The 15,305-nt window shown below is 47.6% G+C and overlaps 1 protein-coding gene across 1 annotated transcript in view; it reads right to left on the reverse strand.

The window, feature by feature from the left end:
* St6gal2 (ST6 beta-galactoside alpha-2,6-sialyltransferase 2) overlaps positions 1 to 15,305 on the reverse strand; it is a 61,126-nt gene that overhangs the window by 13,043 nt on the left and 32,778 nt on the right. The window contains exons 3-6 of the mRNA XM_033761489.1: positions 15,148 to 15,303; positions 7,789 to 7,886; positions 6,233 to 6,334; positions 3,819 to 3,993 (exon numbers count right to left, since the gene is read on the reverse strand). Of these exons, the coding sequence (XP_033617380.1) occupies positions 3,819 to 3,993; positions 6,233 to 6,334; positions 7,789 to 7,886; positions 15,148 to 15,303 (531 nt within the window). The remainder of the gene's footprint in view (positions 1 to 3,818; positions 3,994 to 6,232; positions 6,335 to 7,788; positions 7,887 to 15,147; positions 15,304 to 15,305) is intronic.

Below are 15,305 nucleotides of genomic sequence, written 5' to 3' on the forward strand. Positions count from 1 at the left end.
TAAGGGTGGGGCTGCCCAAGCCCTTTGCAGCTCACATCTCATTATAATTTGCCTGGGTGCTGAAAAGAGAAATAGAATTTAATGTTGCTTTGCTGAGTTTTTGTCTTGCTTTGGTCCCATTCCTTTCTACCACTTATATCTCCTTTTTGGAATCAGAATTTTTACTGTGTCATTGTATGTAAGATGTATTAACTTTTTTTTCTTTTTATTGTGTTTATTGGTACAATCTAGGTCTACAATACAGTTACATTCATTACTGGGATCCTATACCTTCACATGACAGGTCAGAAGTATTAACTTAACAACAAAAAAAAAACTTTTACAGGGGCTTATAGCAAGAGTTTGCCTTGAGTCTCAGAGGCAACTTTTGACTTTTCAGCAATGGGAGAACTTTTATGACTTTGGCAACTCTTAGAGATAGACTAATTGCATTTTCACAGTGAGGTAGATATGGGCCGTTTGGGGGCCACAGGCAGAATGTTGTAGTTTAGATCTAGAATGTCTCCCCAAGAGCTCATGTTTTAAGAGGTGAGATTTTTGGAAGGTGACTAGAACATGGAGACACTACACTTATCAGTGGGTTAATCTACTGATGATGTCAGAGTGTATGTGCTGTCAGGAGTGGGGTCTGGTTGGGAGAGGCAGGTCACTGGGCTGTGAGTTGGAAGGGTTTATCTCTCTCTGGTCTCTTAAACTCAGGCCCAGCAGTAAGCCTCGGAATAGCACCTACTGAACTTGAGTTGCATAGGAACATCTCCCTCGGGACTTGATGCCCCTAGATCTACTTCCTTAAAGAGACATGTCATTTGTGTTCAAGAATCCCTCTACTTCACACATGCAGACTCCAATCCCTGTGTAAGGAAATGTCAGCACTGGTTTTAGAAATAAGGGTGATCAGGGTGAGGCTGTTCCTCACCGTGGATGAACCTATTGGTAAAGAGAGTGAATCGCACACTCACATCCCAAAGACTCCCTGGCTTGAGGCTTCCCTGCTGGTGGGCACCAGGCCATGTACTCAGGGATGCCTAGTCTCTCTCAAAGGCCCTCATAGGGGCTTTGTTTAGGAGCTGAGTTTGGAGGCCAGCAAGTGAATGAGCAGGCAGTGACACAAGTCAGCACTTTTCCACATCTTCTTGGAGCACACAGCACATTTGGAGAGCATTTTCATAGCAGAAAAAAAGAAAACTTCATTGACTTTCTAACAGTTCTATGGCAGATTGAAAGATGGGTAATATCATTCCACTGCTATCATAAAAGTCCAATAAATGCTGAGATAGACTGCACAATCAGCCTATTTCTGGTCAGAATCAAAGAGGAAGGATAAAGTATAACTGGACCAATGGCATGTGGCATGCTGGCAAAGCTACCAGGCTGTCCCCACACCCAACCTCGAGAGGGGCCCGGCACACCCCATGGTGGCACGGCTGGAGCAAGTGGATTTAATGATGCTACACGACAGCTGCAGGACAGCTCGCCCTGTGGAACTGCATAATTCTCTGTCCAAGTGCTGTTTTCTTTTCTTTTTTGATTGGCAAACTCAGCCTCCTGGGACCAGGAAAGGCTGTCTGTCTGTGCTATGCAATATGGCAGCCAGCAGGAGCACGTGTTGGTGGGGTCTCAGAAACAGGAGGTATCTGCTTATGTAATTCAAATTAGCTGAAATTTAAACACTCACACATGGCCTATAGATTTGTACTATACTCGTCCCTGCTAGAAAATAATGATTGCTCACTAGCCAGTTACCTTATCCTCAGCATCCTTGGAAGGTTTTATTATCATTTGTGTTTCTCATATGAGGTTATCAAGCATCAAAGGATTAAGCAATGACACCAAAGGTCAGAGAGCTAGCAAGTGGCAGAGAAAACTCTAGTGAAATCCAAATAGCCCGGACCTGCTCTCACAGTGACAATGAAGTACAGTAGCTATTCATGCAAAGAAAGCCTTAAAGCAACCCTGAGCTTTGGCAAGCTCCAGGCTGTCTATAAACAGCAAGGAAAGGAAGTGTCTGGATGTAACACGATTCTTTCAACACCCCCCCACACACACATACCCCCTGGGAAAGCACTTCTCTTGGCTATGACAATCTAACCCGATCCATTAAAACTATGTCCATATAATCACATCTGACAGCCCCCAACTCTGCTTCAAAACTTCTTCCCTAATCAAATACTGTCACATGAATTCAAGGCAATATATGAAAAAGCCTTTATTAAACTTCTGCCATACCCCATTATACTTTGTTGCATTTTTCCTTCCTGTTTTACCTTTTGCCAACAAAGCAGATTATATTTTCTTTCCCAAATCAGCATGAAACTGAGAATTTGAGATTTCAAAAGAGTGATTTAAAAAGAGGATCAAAGGTGTGACTTTATAAAAAGGGAAAAAGTAGGGCTTAAGGGAGCTAATGTATAGCCAGGTTGGAACATTTTCCTTGGATCCTAGGCAGGATATTTCAGCATTCCAGGGCTCTGAACCTGCTTCATAATTTTACAGTCTCCCTGTAGGCCACTGTGTTGCCCTGCACCCACCAGCCTGTGCCATCTCCACACAGGTGTTCTGTATTTGTGGGGACCTTTGCATCCCTGGAGGGTGCAGACTGCAGATTCACTGAACTGAATATTGTTTGGCTCAGTCACAGGCTCTCATATTGCCAAGGGGGTCTAAGATGTGCCTAAGATAACCCGACCCAGGTAATATCAAAGGAATAATGGCCTGATGGGCCAAAAACAGAGTGGGAAAAGAGCATAAACTCTGAGGATCAAAGTCTGTCTGAAAAAACATAAGCCAAGTGTGACCATCTTCTCCATAAGATTTGAATGCACATTTGAATGAGAGCGCATGGACTCTGGGTGAGTGCATAGTGAGATGCGAGACCCAGGCTCAGTGGAGACCTCCCCCACAAGCAATATTAACCCCCCCTTATGTCCCAGGATTACATGCCTAGCTCTGAGCCTGACATTGCACAAACAATGGGAACACAATGGCTATGTGTTAAAGAGGTCCGTGAATGCCTCCCTCCACAGGTTTCTGAGTATTTCTACTGGAAGGTGGGGTCTGTGTGTCCTCCCAGGAATCCACGGAGCCTGAGTTTTCCCTGACCACCAGGAAAGTGCAAGGGACACAATGCACATGTGCAGCCTTGGTCTAGAGAAACCATAAACTTTTATTTCTTGACTTAGGAGCACTTTTCCTCCCTTGCATCTGCATTCTTGAGATGCTGTGTTACGAGGTTGACTAAATCACCTGGCATGGCTGTGTACACCTGTAATTCCCCACTCTGGGAGGCGGAGGCTGCAAGATTGATAGTTTGGGCAATTTAAGAACTTATTAAAACTTTTCTCAAAAAATAGAAAAGGGCTGGGAATGTGGCTCTGTGAGAAAACCCTGCTGTCAACTTCATCACCTTGGGACCATCTCAGAAGAAGAGCACATATAGGCACATGGCCAGTGGTCCTAGATGAGCCCGTGTTTACTCATTTCTGCCCAGGGGCTGGACATGCAAGTGCAGCTGTCCAGGAAGCAGGGAGACACCATCAAGTGCCCCTTTTGATGCCACTTAGAATAGGCGGTCCTGACCTGCAAAAGCATGAGAGTGGCAGACAATAAAACAGTCCTTGCACTCCAGCCTGAAATTTTGGAGCAATCTGTCATGCAGTTGTGGATAACTGGGACAGTGTCACTCTTTCCCTGGGTTCCTCTCCAAAGCCACCTCATTGCCAATTGCTCTTGCTGTACAGTGTTGCTGTCTGCTCCTTGAGCAGGTAGTAGCTCCCTGTCCACCCCCTACCCCATTTGCCCTATCACTGCCCCATACCTACCGATGAACCCCGAGGATGGTGGGTTGGGCTGGATCTTTTCCTTTGTGTTCTCCTGGATAATGTCCCAGAGCTGCCATATAAACTTAGGATGCAGAACGTAAAATGCTTGAGCTGGATTTCTCTGACGGTGCTGAATATACGGAGTGAACAAGTTGTAATCTGGCTTCTTGTACCACTGAGGGAAAAAGAGAATCTAGTGAAGAACATGGTGTAAGAAGGAGACAGGGCAGTTGTGGGTCAAGAGGCTGAGACACAGCCCAAGACTCTTCTCCACCAGAGACCAGAGACACTTGCTTGGGAACATATGCAAAAGGAGACCAGGGTTCTGACTACCACAGGAGGAAAGTGAAAGCAATGGTCTGGATCTGGGTCAACAGATGTTTCCTACAAAGGGCAGCAGAGTGGACACATGAGGGTCAGCAGGCTATATGGTGTCTGCATCCCCTGATCACCTCTACCATAGTGCTTGGAAGTAGCTGGACAGTTCCTATAGAGAGGAGGGCATGTTGTGTTCTAATAAAACTTTATTTATAAAGACAGATGGGCATGCCGTGTTCCAATAAAATATTGTTTATAAAGACAAAAGGTGGCCAGATTTGGTCCCTGGCTATAATGGTTGATCTACCAGATTTGGTCCCTGGCTATAATGGTTGATCTACAGGTACAAAGAGTATATATTTAAAAGTAAGTGCTTCAAATTTCATCTTTAGTGACAAAAAACACCTCAGTACAGCCTGGGTATAGCACAACATAGACTACAACATAGACAGGGGACACATACAGTACAGCTCTTTTTCTTTCCTGGACTGGTAGACACTTAGGCTATATGCTCCTTCAAATGTCTGCAAGTGTGCACATATATTTATCATAGGAGTATTGTTTGAAAAAGCCAATAAGTTTGGCATAAAGAAAAAGGGGAGAGGCTTGGCTCATGGAAGTCGGTGAGCCCCAGGCTCTTTTTAAGTAGATGCCCTAGGTATACAATAGGCATATATTCAGATCCCAATTAATATTCAGATGACAAGAGGTCCTGTGGCTTTGATATCTTTGGGAATGACTAGACGAGAGTTTTTGTGACAAATGAAGTCCCAACCCAGGTGGCACTGGCAAGAAAGGAACAGCAACGTGGGGACCAGGGCAGAAACTTGTCTTTTGCCAGCCCTTTCTTCCTCCCATGGCATCCCAACCTAGAGCAAGGGCTATGCCCTTTTGTCTTGGCATAGTTCCCATGTAGAGGTGGGCTTGTGCTGTGCCCAGGTCTGGATGCTTCCAACAGAGGAAGAAACAAGGAGAACAGCCACAAGTGCAAAGGTGCAGCCTGCTCACAAACAGCAAAGGAGCTGCCAGCATTTACATCCAGGAGCCGCAGGCTGGGAAGAAAGCAGTCCCAACCCACATTCGATGCTGAATTCTCATGGTGGAGGTACACAGGAGAACTGACCAGACAGCATCCTCAAAAAATGCATACAGAGGCCCTGTTGTTCATGCCTAGAGATGGGGCTCAGGCAGACAGACTTTGAACAGTGCTCTGCAGGTGCTTCTGATCTGTGCCTCTGTTCAAGAGACATTAGCAACCATGCAAGGTTGCTATATACAGCCTCAAGCTCAAGACAGCAGTCCTCACTCCTGGAGGGGCCCATGCTCTCTCATGTAGCCTCTCTAAGACTGTCAACTCCCTCAGGAGCCAAGATCTGTCCTCTACATTCAACATGAGAAGGCTGCATGCTTTCTGGTCCCAGCAAACCTTATCGAGGATTTGCATCTGAAGAGCAGGCAGCATCTCTCTTACTTGGCTAGCCTCGTCTATTCCATCTTTCCTAGCTTCAATCCCAGGATTTGTACTTGAGTTTCCACCAAAAGCAGCCAGTGGCTTGCTTAGCTAGGTAAGCATTCACCCACAGGTCCCAAATACACCCTGTTCATATTTTGATGGCTAGCAATAAACTTGTAACCCTACTGCAGAAAATCTACCTTTCGGAAGCCAAGGAGAAATATTCAAGGAAAGGCTGGAACAGGCTCCATGTGAGTAACAATGAGCTGTCATTGCTTAAAGTTTAGATTTTCTTGCCAGCCACTTCCAGTTCTATTTCCAAAGGTTCTGCAGTTACTGTGAGTGTGCGTGATGTCACCCTGTCACAATGAAAGGGCTGTGAGTTAAAACTGCCACCCCTCAATGTAACTAGGAATTTCTGAGCATTCAAAGACACCCCATCTCCACTCATTTGTCCAGCACAGCAGCAGGTGGGCAGCTGTTGGAGAGGATGTTGAGTATGCTACTCTTGATGGGGTCCAATCTGCACGTACCCACATGGGCCCAGCTAGGACTATGGCCGGTTTCCTCTGCCTTGGTCCCACGACTCATCAATCAAAGGCATCATGTGATCCTGGGGTGGGGCCATCAAAGAAATACTCACCAAGTAGAGATTGGAGGAGTACGGAGCTGGGTCCCAGGCCACCAAAATGACATCTTTATACAAAGAGCTGTCAATGAAGTGATAGCCGGGGTTGGTCAGAATCTGCAAAGACACAGGAAAAATCATGTTAAAAATTGCTGCTTCAAAAACATATTTTAGAAACAGGTGTAAATTAAAAGGAGGAATCAGAGCAAGAAGCAAAGCATCCAGGCTCTCTGATCCCTCTGGGAGTAAGAGAGGACAGCACAGCAGACAAGGGTGCCTGGAGATGTTCTCCCACTTTCACCAGCACTTCACTGTGTCTGGGGGTTGGGTCTCCAACTCTGAAGGTATGATACCCCAGGACCTCAGGCCCCACCTTCTCTACAGAGCCATGTCACGTGGTCAGAAGACAGGGCTGTGGGTGTGCACGGTCTGAGTGTGAGGCGGTCTGCATGGGTCAGCCACCATCCTTCCTCCTTCGCTCACTCTGGCTCCTGTGATTGGTCAATTTCACCTACCAATCATCTTTATAAACTCTCATTTAGGGATTTTCACCATGATTAACACGCACTTTTCCATGTTACTTTTTCTAAGATTAGGAAGAATCTTATAGGGCGCATGGGTTTTAATGTGCTTGGTTTCTCCTCCTCTCTCAAGAGTTATTAAAATGAAGAGTTATTAAATGAACACTTGATCTTCCAGCCAATGACAGCCTCATATTAAGCAGGTGTGGGGACTATCTCTGTCCTCTCTGCAGGCAGCCTGGGCCAGTGAACTGTGCAGGGAGCTGACCCTTTGTTATGGGACAACTCACCAGAAATCACTGGCCATCTCATTTTTCCTACATATTTCTGAAACTCTAGAAATTTTTGTGGCTTATTCTGAGATAATTCTGCCACAAATTCAGCAGACATTCTTATCAAGAACATGAAGCAAAGGGGCACTTTTATTTTGCATTGAACGACACAGTGTTAATTTTCAAATTTCCAAGTAACAAATTAAAGTTTCAAAGACATCCATGAACCCTGGAATTTGGTGCCTCTATTTTCCCCCCTTTTAATCCCTGCAACTTTCCCCCCAGTTTTGGATATTTAACCCAGAGTCTTTACCCTAAGCTACAGTCCCAGCATTTTTAAAAACTATTTTTGAAACTCTGAGACAGGGTCTGACTAAGTCACTAAGTCGCTAGGCTGGGCTGAAACTTGCAACCCTCCTCCCTCAGCTTCCCAGAGTGCTGGGATCATGGATATTTGCCACCACACCAGCTAATCCTTGCACTTGTTGTTGTGATTTCTTCTATTTAACTGCCTTTCCTCCAGTCACACGTTGCAACCTGGTAAGTCTGTGTTGTAAAAAACATGCATCTTTGTGTCTACCCTGGTTTTTCTTTTAATCTTGCTAACTTCTCATTTATACCACATCTCCTTCCTATTCCTCTGCACTCTTCATCATGGAGTCTTTATAATTACAAGGCCCCAAAGATAAGCAAGTATGACGGTCTTGAATAACTGGGGCTAAACTATTTACCTATGAAATGCGTAACAGGGAGACCAGTCCACCCTCTCACCTCTCACCTGGGAGTTGATGATGCGAATAGTGGTTTTATTTCCAACATCCTTCTCATAACCATGCGTAGGAGCAGAGTTAAACCTCAACACTGCATCGTGAGAATCTAAGGGCACACAAGTGACAAGCTTACTCTTTTTCTCTGTAGGATCACATAATCTAGGGAAAAAAATGTTAAAGCAAACCTTTCAATACCTGCAGCTACTCAGACATCGATAGTAAAGCTATCTACACATGCATTTTGCAGATAATATACTGCTGATTTAGGATGAGCTCTTGCCTTGGGAAATCGACATGACAACACAGCTGCACATGCATGAAGGCATGTCCATCTGGATGGACTGCACACCCCATGGTGTTCCCAGAGCACATCACCTAATCTGATTACTTTGTGATGCTCTGAAATGAGGAATGTGCCCAAGGATGTGTCCTGAGAACCTGTCCCCTTGTTTTGTGAGGGAGCAGTGACTCTGTGCATCTGTACAGAAAGCCCCCAGTCACAGTGGGCCTCCTAAATTACACTTAGAACCTTATCTTCTTTACAAGTAATATTCTTTACATGCCATCCTGGAGGTGCTGAACTGCAGAAGATAGGCAGATCTACAGGGGCTGGGGCAGGTGCTGGGCAGGTGGGGCTGTTCCTCAGGGTCCTTGCTGTTCACAGAGCCCCAAGGTCAGCAGGGTCACCAGGGCCACTGTCTCACTGAGGTCAAATGCATCTCTCACTGGGTGAGAACCACCACCATCTAGCTCACATTATCACTTTCTGCTGAAAGTTTTTGCTTAAAAAGAAAGCTAGCCTCAAGGGTATGGTGGCACACACTGGTAATCCCAGCACTTGGGAAGCTGAGGCAGGAGGATTATAAGTTTGAGGCCAGCCTGGGATACACAGTGAGAGCCTTTCTCAGAAGGAAGAAAGGAAAGAAGGGAGGGAAGGAGAGAAAGAGAAGGACGAAGGAAGGAAAATAGAAAAAGGAAAACCAATCTTGATTTCTGTGAAGCCTTCCACCTGACTCCACCTGGAGGATGGGGCCCACGTCACAACTGTAGGGCTTTCTGCTCTGCCCTGCACCCCACGGTCCACCAAACATGACCTTCACCCCACATCTACAGCAGCCCACACCCCACTCACAGCTGGACATCCCCGTGTCTGGGTCCCCCAGCCACCACCTGACAGGTGCTATGGAAACCGGGTTCCCTGTCATGGGGGCCAAGAAGAAGACAGAGGGTGGAAATCAGGGTGCAGGTGATGAGGGTGGGTGTGGGACTGGGTCCCATTTCCCTATGGCAGGCTGTGAACACATAACCATTCTCAGGGACCAGCCTGAAACCAGCATGAACCAGTAGGGAGGGAATTTCTGGGCACCACCTTGGCCCCAAAAACCTACTGCTCATATCACGTTTAACCTGCAGCGATGCTCATGCCGTGAAGGAAGAAATGCCAGGCACATCTACTGTGCCCACCCCCAGGGCCCTGCAGATAGGTCATCTCTGAGGTCCTGGATCCCTGGTGGTGTCTCTGTTCCCAGTCCTGGAGTGCACACCACACATGTGCCCACTGAGTCACAGAGGGAATCTCTACAAATGAGCCTGAGGCCAAACCTGAGCTCTGAACCCAAATGCAATCAGATGCCAGTGTCGAGCACCACGCTCGTTATACTTTGGGAACACAGTGAACTCATGAAAGGGGCCTGGCTGAGCCCACAAAACTTTCCAATATTCTTTTAGGGGAAATTTTGCTGGAGTCAATAAGTCATAACCTGAAGGCCAAGTATTCCCTGCCCTGTCACAATAAAAACAGCCAAAGTGCAACAAAGACAGAGCTTCCTGTATGCACACGGTCTTTAAGGCTTGAGCTGAGCTGTGGGAACAGAGACCCATGGCAAATCCTGCTACTTGCTATTCACAGAGCCAGGGGCATCTACACTTGGTATAAACACTGCTAAAACACCTCTGACCTTCCGATTAGGAGCGCTGCTTCACTTCATAATTTAAGCACTTGCTCACAATTTTTCTCCTAGTAATGAACTATTTTATATTTATTTTTATTAAGTAGTATACTCAATGCTGTATCAAAAAACTCAATGATATTTGAGCTAAAACATTAGATTACACAAACAATAGACTTTTTAGCCTTAGGGCCCCCTTATGAGAAAAACACATAACCATTTCGTTAGAAAGTAAATAGAAAATTTTAAATGTTCATGTATTAATTTATCTTTAAATAACATTTTAATAAAAATAACTATACTTAAAAATAAACAGTGAGAAGGCTGGCACTGCTGTAAATATTCTCAGACTCCACCATTGGCTCTGTAGAGACAGTTGGTGTCTCCTCTGTGCTCCATGCAGGCGTTTGCTACAATGCGTTGCTTTGGCTGCAGTGTGGGGAGCCTAGGATACAGCTCCTGAGAAGGGGGCTATTATAAGTGTCCTCCCAGACAGCTGAGAACACTGTCCTTTGATACCTCCCCAAAACTTGGTAAGTGCTGCTTGCTAAAGGTTGGTAGCAGGGCCAGGGACTTAACTCAGTGATTCTTCTGCCTGCCTCACAAGCACAAGGTCCCAAGTTTGATCCCTGGTACCAACAAAACAAAACAAAACAAAAACTAAAACAAAAAAACAAAAAACAAAGGTGTGGTAGCAATGTGGAATCTGAAAAATACACCAGTGCGTTGCCTTTTTCTAATAAACTGTTAACTCCAGACTTAATTAAGTAGAAAGTGAGGGTCTGCTGCCACCCCTGGGCCTGCACCCCCATCCTAGTGGTCTTCTTCACTGGAATTCCCTCAATTCACTTGTCCCTATGTTAAGAAGCTCTTCTAAAATGGGGATTTTTAAAAAATTCCAAGAAATGGGTAAATGGGTACAAATCCAAGAATCCAACTAGTTCTGCTACATGAAAATCAACTCATCTATCTTGCTTTTAAAATGGGTCTTTGACCCATGCATTATTTTATATTATAAAGCAAAGGTCATTTGAAAATTCTTTGGTCAGTAAGTTGGGTGGGTCTTCCGAATATTGGTGCATTTCATTATCAAGCATCAGAAAGCCTCACTGGCTAACAGCCCCGTAGACTGTTAGGTTTCAAGGATGGGAAGCTTCCAATCATATGGATGATAGCTTGAGTTTTATCATGGTCAAAAAATGCTACCAATAATTTTCCTGCAAGCAACAGGCTCACTTAATTCCTTTTTGAGCAAAAACTGCTGAATACCCAAGTGTCAAGCAAGCATGTCCACCAGTTGTTTCCCCAAGTGAGCAGGCAAGGAAGTGCTTCCTCCCTTTTCCCTTTGGTCACACAGGACCTGACATATATGGGCTCAAAGGTTGTTGATTATTACATCCTCTGTAGCATTACAGGTCATTACAGGCCTTTTGTAGCAAAAGGCACCCTCTCTCTGTGATGCATTTGGGTGAGAATCACCCTGGTGGCCAGTAACTCTGCCATGCCTTAGGCCAAGGAAAAAACCACATTATTCATTGTCATTTCTACACCCATAAGGCAGAAGCCAAAGAGAAGAAGGACAAGAGCCCTGGGCATCACTCCAGAGCCAATTTTCCCTTGTGGACAGGGGAAGAGTCCCTTGGGACCCTGCCTGGATTTGGGGGGACTGGGAGCAACCCTTGAAAAGGCAGGAAAGGAGGGGGGTTGCCAGGTACCTAGGGGCTCTGGGCTCAGAGGAGTCAGCAGCAGGGCCAGGGAAGAGGCCACAGCTCTCTGGGGAGCTGTGCTGCCCAAGAAGTGGCTGCAGCCAAATCACATTCCATAAATCCTTGCATCACTGGCATGTCTACTGTCCACTGTCCTGTGGCAGCGGCCACTGGCCTCATCTGGAGGTGGTGCCAGTCTGCAGAGTTTAAAGCTGCAGGAGGCATCAGAGCTGAGTGCCTGTTCTGAGTGCTGGTTCTGCTGAGGGAGAACCTGGCTGGGAACTGCCTGGCAACACAGCAGCAGAGGCCAAAATGTCCATAGGCATTGTGCACAGGAGGAATAGGTGGCACAGCAAGCATGTGGGGTCCAGCAAAGCCCAAGGATGGAGATGATTCCAGGTCAGGTTGTGCTGGTCTTCAGTACAGCAGCTAAAAGCACCCACCCCTGGAAGATCACTCCTGCCAGATGGTGTCTGACTGGGGGCCCAGTACACCGAGGGAGTGCCTTGCCTTGTCTTGCCTTGCCCAAAACCTGCACCCTGCTTCCCTCGTATTCAGTCAGAAAATGAGTATAAGACTACAATGGCCACCTGTGATGAGAACCTGAGTGACCACCTCTCCAATGCCCCAGCACATGCAAGGCTGAGTCAGACCCCAGAAGTGAGACCTCCCCATCCTGGCCAGGTGGCATGTAATATTTCTAGGGACCAGCCTGGGGACAGAGGCCAGGCTCTGCCTGTCCTTGTGAGTCTACAGGACACTATCTGCTTGTTTGTGAGTGGGAGCAGCCATGTATCCCTGAACCTAGGCAGCACATATTGAGCATGGAACAGGCCCTGTCTGCGGTAAACTCCCTGGAGCTGGACCTCTGGTGAGGGTGCTCCGGAAGCTCCACTTTCTGTACAATGATGCACAAGGATGTATCTGTGCTGCCTCCATAGTTCTTCTCTGCTCTCCCGCTCCTGCATGTCCCCAGGTCCTCTTACCCTTCATCACCCTGTGCTGCTTCTCTGCTTTCCTGGTGCCAGCCTCCAGCCCAACTTCCACATCTGGAACAGCCTTTCCTCTTTGCTCCCTCTGCCCAGTCACCACCCTCCTGGTGACTCAGGACTCCAGCACTCTTCTTCCTCCTCTTCTTGGGATGTGGAGCTTATGGTACAGTCTGTTTGGATCCCCAGACTACATGGAATTTGTTGGCTGTGCCTGTGCCTTATCTATTTTTGTGTCCAGCACAGGACCTGGTGGGGAGTTGCTACAGTACTTGCTGAATGACTGTATGAACAGCTTTCTTAAGTGCTTTCAGGTAGTGAGGCATGCCATACGCTAAGCTTTTCCCAGCAACCACTATAGGTCCAATGCTTCTTCCTCCATCTCCTGCCTCCTGTTTCCCATCCACATGCCAGTATTCACATGCCCAGTGTGCAGACTGCATCCTTCCCTTCCCATGGTGGTTGCACCTGCTCCTTCAGATCAGACTTTTCTCCTCTTCATGGTGTGCCCATGGAAATAAGACTCCAGCACCAACCTCTGCAGTGATCCTTACTAACACAGCAGGGGCTCAGGTGGCTGGCCACATTTCAGCTTTGGTGCGCCCTCATCAGACCACTACCTTGGCAAGTCCTTGACCTGCACATGCCTGATTCACTGGCATGTACTGAGGGCCCAGCCTAAGTGTGGCTACAGCAGACCCTATGCACAAATTTGCCTTTACTGTGGAATCCATGAAGCCTCCTGGGTTTGCAGGGATCACTGCCACCTATGGGGACAGAGCAGAGGGGCATCACCTGGCCCTCAGGGACGCTAGCCTATGGAAAGGAAGGCCTTTGCTTTTACAGTTTTTGAGGGATGCTGTGGTTACATGTCCTGAACAAATCTGATCCTAGGGAACAAGGTAGAGCAGGAAAGAGGGTTTTCAAACACTTCCAAGCTCAATCTTCATTTCGGAATTTACAGTACCCATCACAAAGCCTCACAGCACTGCATACAGCCAGAGTGGAATCTAGAAACCAGAAATAGCAAAAACCCTACTCTGGTTTTTCTTGTTCTCCAGAAACACAGACTTCCCAACATATCTTTCAAACTTGTTTCCAACTTTGGAATCATTTCAAAGGCTCTGGCCAGGGATATTTATGCAGGAAAAAAGAGCAAGGGAATTCTTAGTGCCAGAGCAGCCCAAACACTGTGCATTTACAATGCTGAGAAGTTTAAAACAAAAACAAACCAGAAGCAAGTTGCTGCCTGTTTCACAGCATCACAGTTAAATCCCTCCTCTACATTATTAATATTGGCCTGGGAATGAGGAAGTACTGTACTGTGATTCCACCCTGGGGACTTCTAAACCATTGCTCTTTCCTAATAAACTGCAGGTGCTCTGCTCTGGCCTTGGCTACAAGCGTGGCAACACGTGGACAATGTTATCGCAAGCCTGATGTAATGTCAGCAGAGACTTGGGGACCTTGGGCCACAAGCCATGTGTCATCTCGGGGTTTCTAAGTGAAGAAACTTCCCATTCAGCGTCCTTGCCAGGAACATGAGTGGAAGTCCGTTTTCTCATCCTGCCCATGACAGTGTCTCCTATTCCAAGACACTCTTGGGACATCAGCCTCTCTTCAAGGACACAGAATGCATGTTTGTGAAATGAATGAATTTCACACTTGGGCAGCAACAGGATTCCCTGGACCCAGGGAGAAGTCTGGAGCCAAGATATCCAGAACTGCATCAGGAGAGAAAAGCTTGCAAGGAAAAGTGGGGTCCCTCAGCTGAGGAGGGGAGAGCAGGATGAGAGAGTGGGCATGATGCCTGGGAATGGAGCCCCTGCCAGCTCCCAAGGGAGCCCTGCAGTGGGAACTGTGCCTCTGCTTTGCCTGCCTTCCACTTAGGAGACACCAGTGTCCACAGCCCACATGAACACTAGAGCTGCCCAGGCTGTGGTGGTGGTGTTGGTCAGAGATGTCATTGAGAAGGTCTGTTTTTGGATGTGACCCATAGCCCTGACTTAGAGAAGAGCAATACTTCCACATAGTAAGTGGACCTCATTCTGTCAGCCTTAAGGACTAAGTTAGGCAGGAACGTCCTGAGGAAAGATTCTCCTTAGGAATGCCACTAAGCCCCTGCCTGGGTCCCGTCTCTGGGCACACTGTACACATTCCGGACTTGCATGCCCACCATCCCTGCCCAACTCCTTTCCCTTTCTATAAGGGACATATATACTGGACTCTGGGAGGCTTTGGAGCCAGTCTGGCCAGGACAATAGAGACCCAGGTGTGACATGTGATTCCCTGTCCTTAGGAGGCCCCCACCTCCTGCCCTAGTGGGACCCAGAGGTCTGTTGCAAGGCTGGGAATATTCGTCCCACGCAGCCCTGCTCCCCTCTCCTAGGAGCCCAGGACTTGGGCTCAGGTTCTGAAGGATCAGAATCCTCATAGTGCATGCTCCCTCTGGGTAACAGCCTACCCCCAACACCTCCCTCCTTCCTTCTCCTGCTGGCTGCTGCTTGTCTTCTGGGCTCTGAGGGCCGCTATGGACCTACCGAAGGAGCGCAGCGCATGGTGTCTGTGCGAGGTGGCTGGGGACAAGTGCAATGGAAAGGACCAGAAAGACAGAAGCACAGCGTGAGGACCATATCCCCTGCCCCGGAACCTCCAACCCTTGCCCCAGCTCCCCTGGCAGTGTCCTCTAGGCAGCCCACTCCCCCACCCCCCCGGACACCCACCGATCTCCACGCCCAGTGAGGAGTTGAGGATGGCGCCAGCCGACATGACCACAGCGCAGCTGCGCAGGCCGCGCGGGTGCAGCTGGCTCAGAGGGGTAGCGGGGACAAGGCTCCGCCACCCGAGAGCGGCGAAGGGAGGTTCTGTGCCGTCCAGGGTG

This window comes from Fukomys damarensis, unplaced genomic scaffold (genome assembly GCF_012274545.1).
Source record: "Fukomys damarensis isolate Sample0158 unplaced genomic scaffold, DMR_v1.0_HiC HiC_scaffold_9, whole genome shotgun sequence".
NCBI lineage: Eukaryota > Metazoa > Chordata > Mammalia > Rodentia > Bathyergidae > Fukomys > Fukomys damarensis.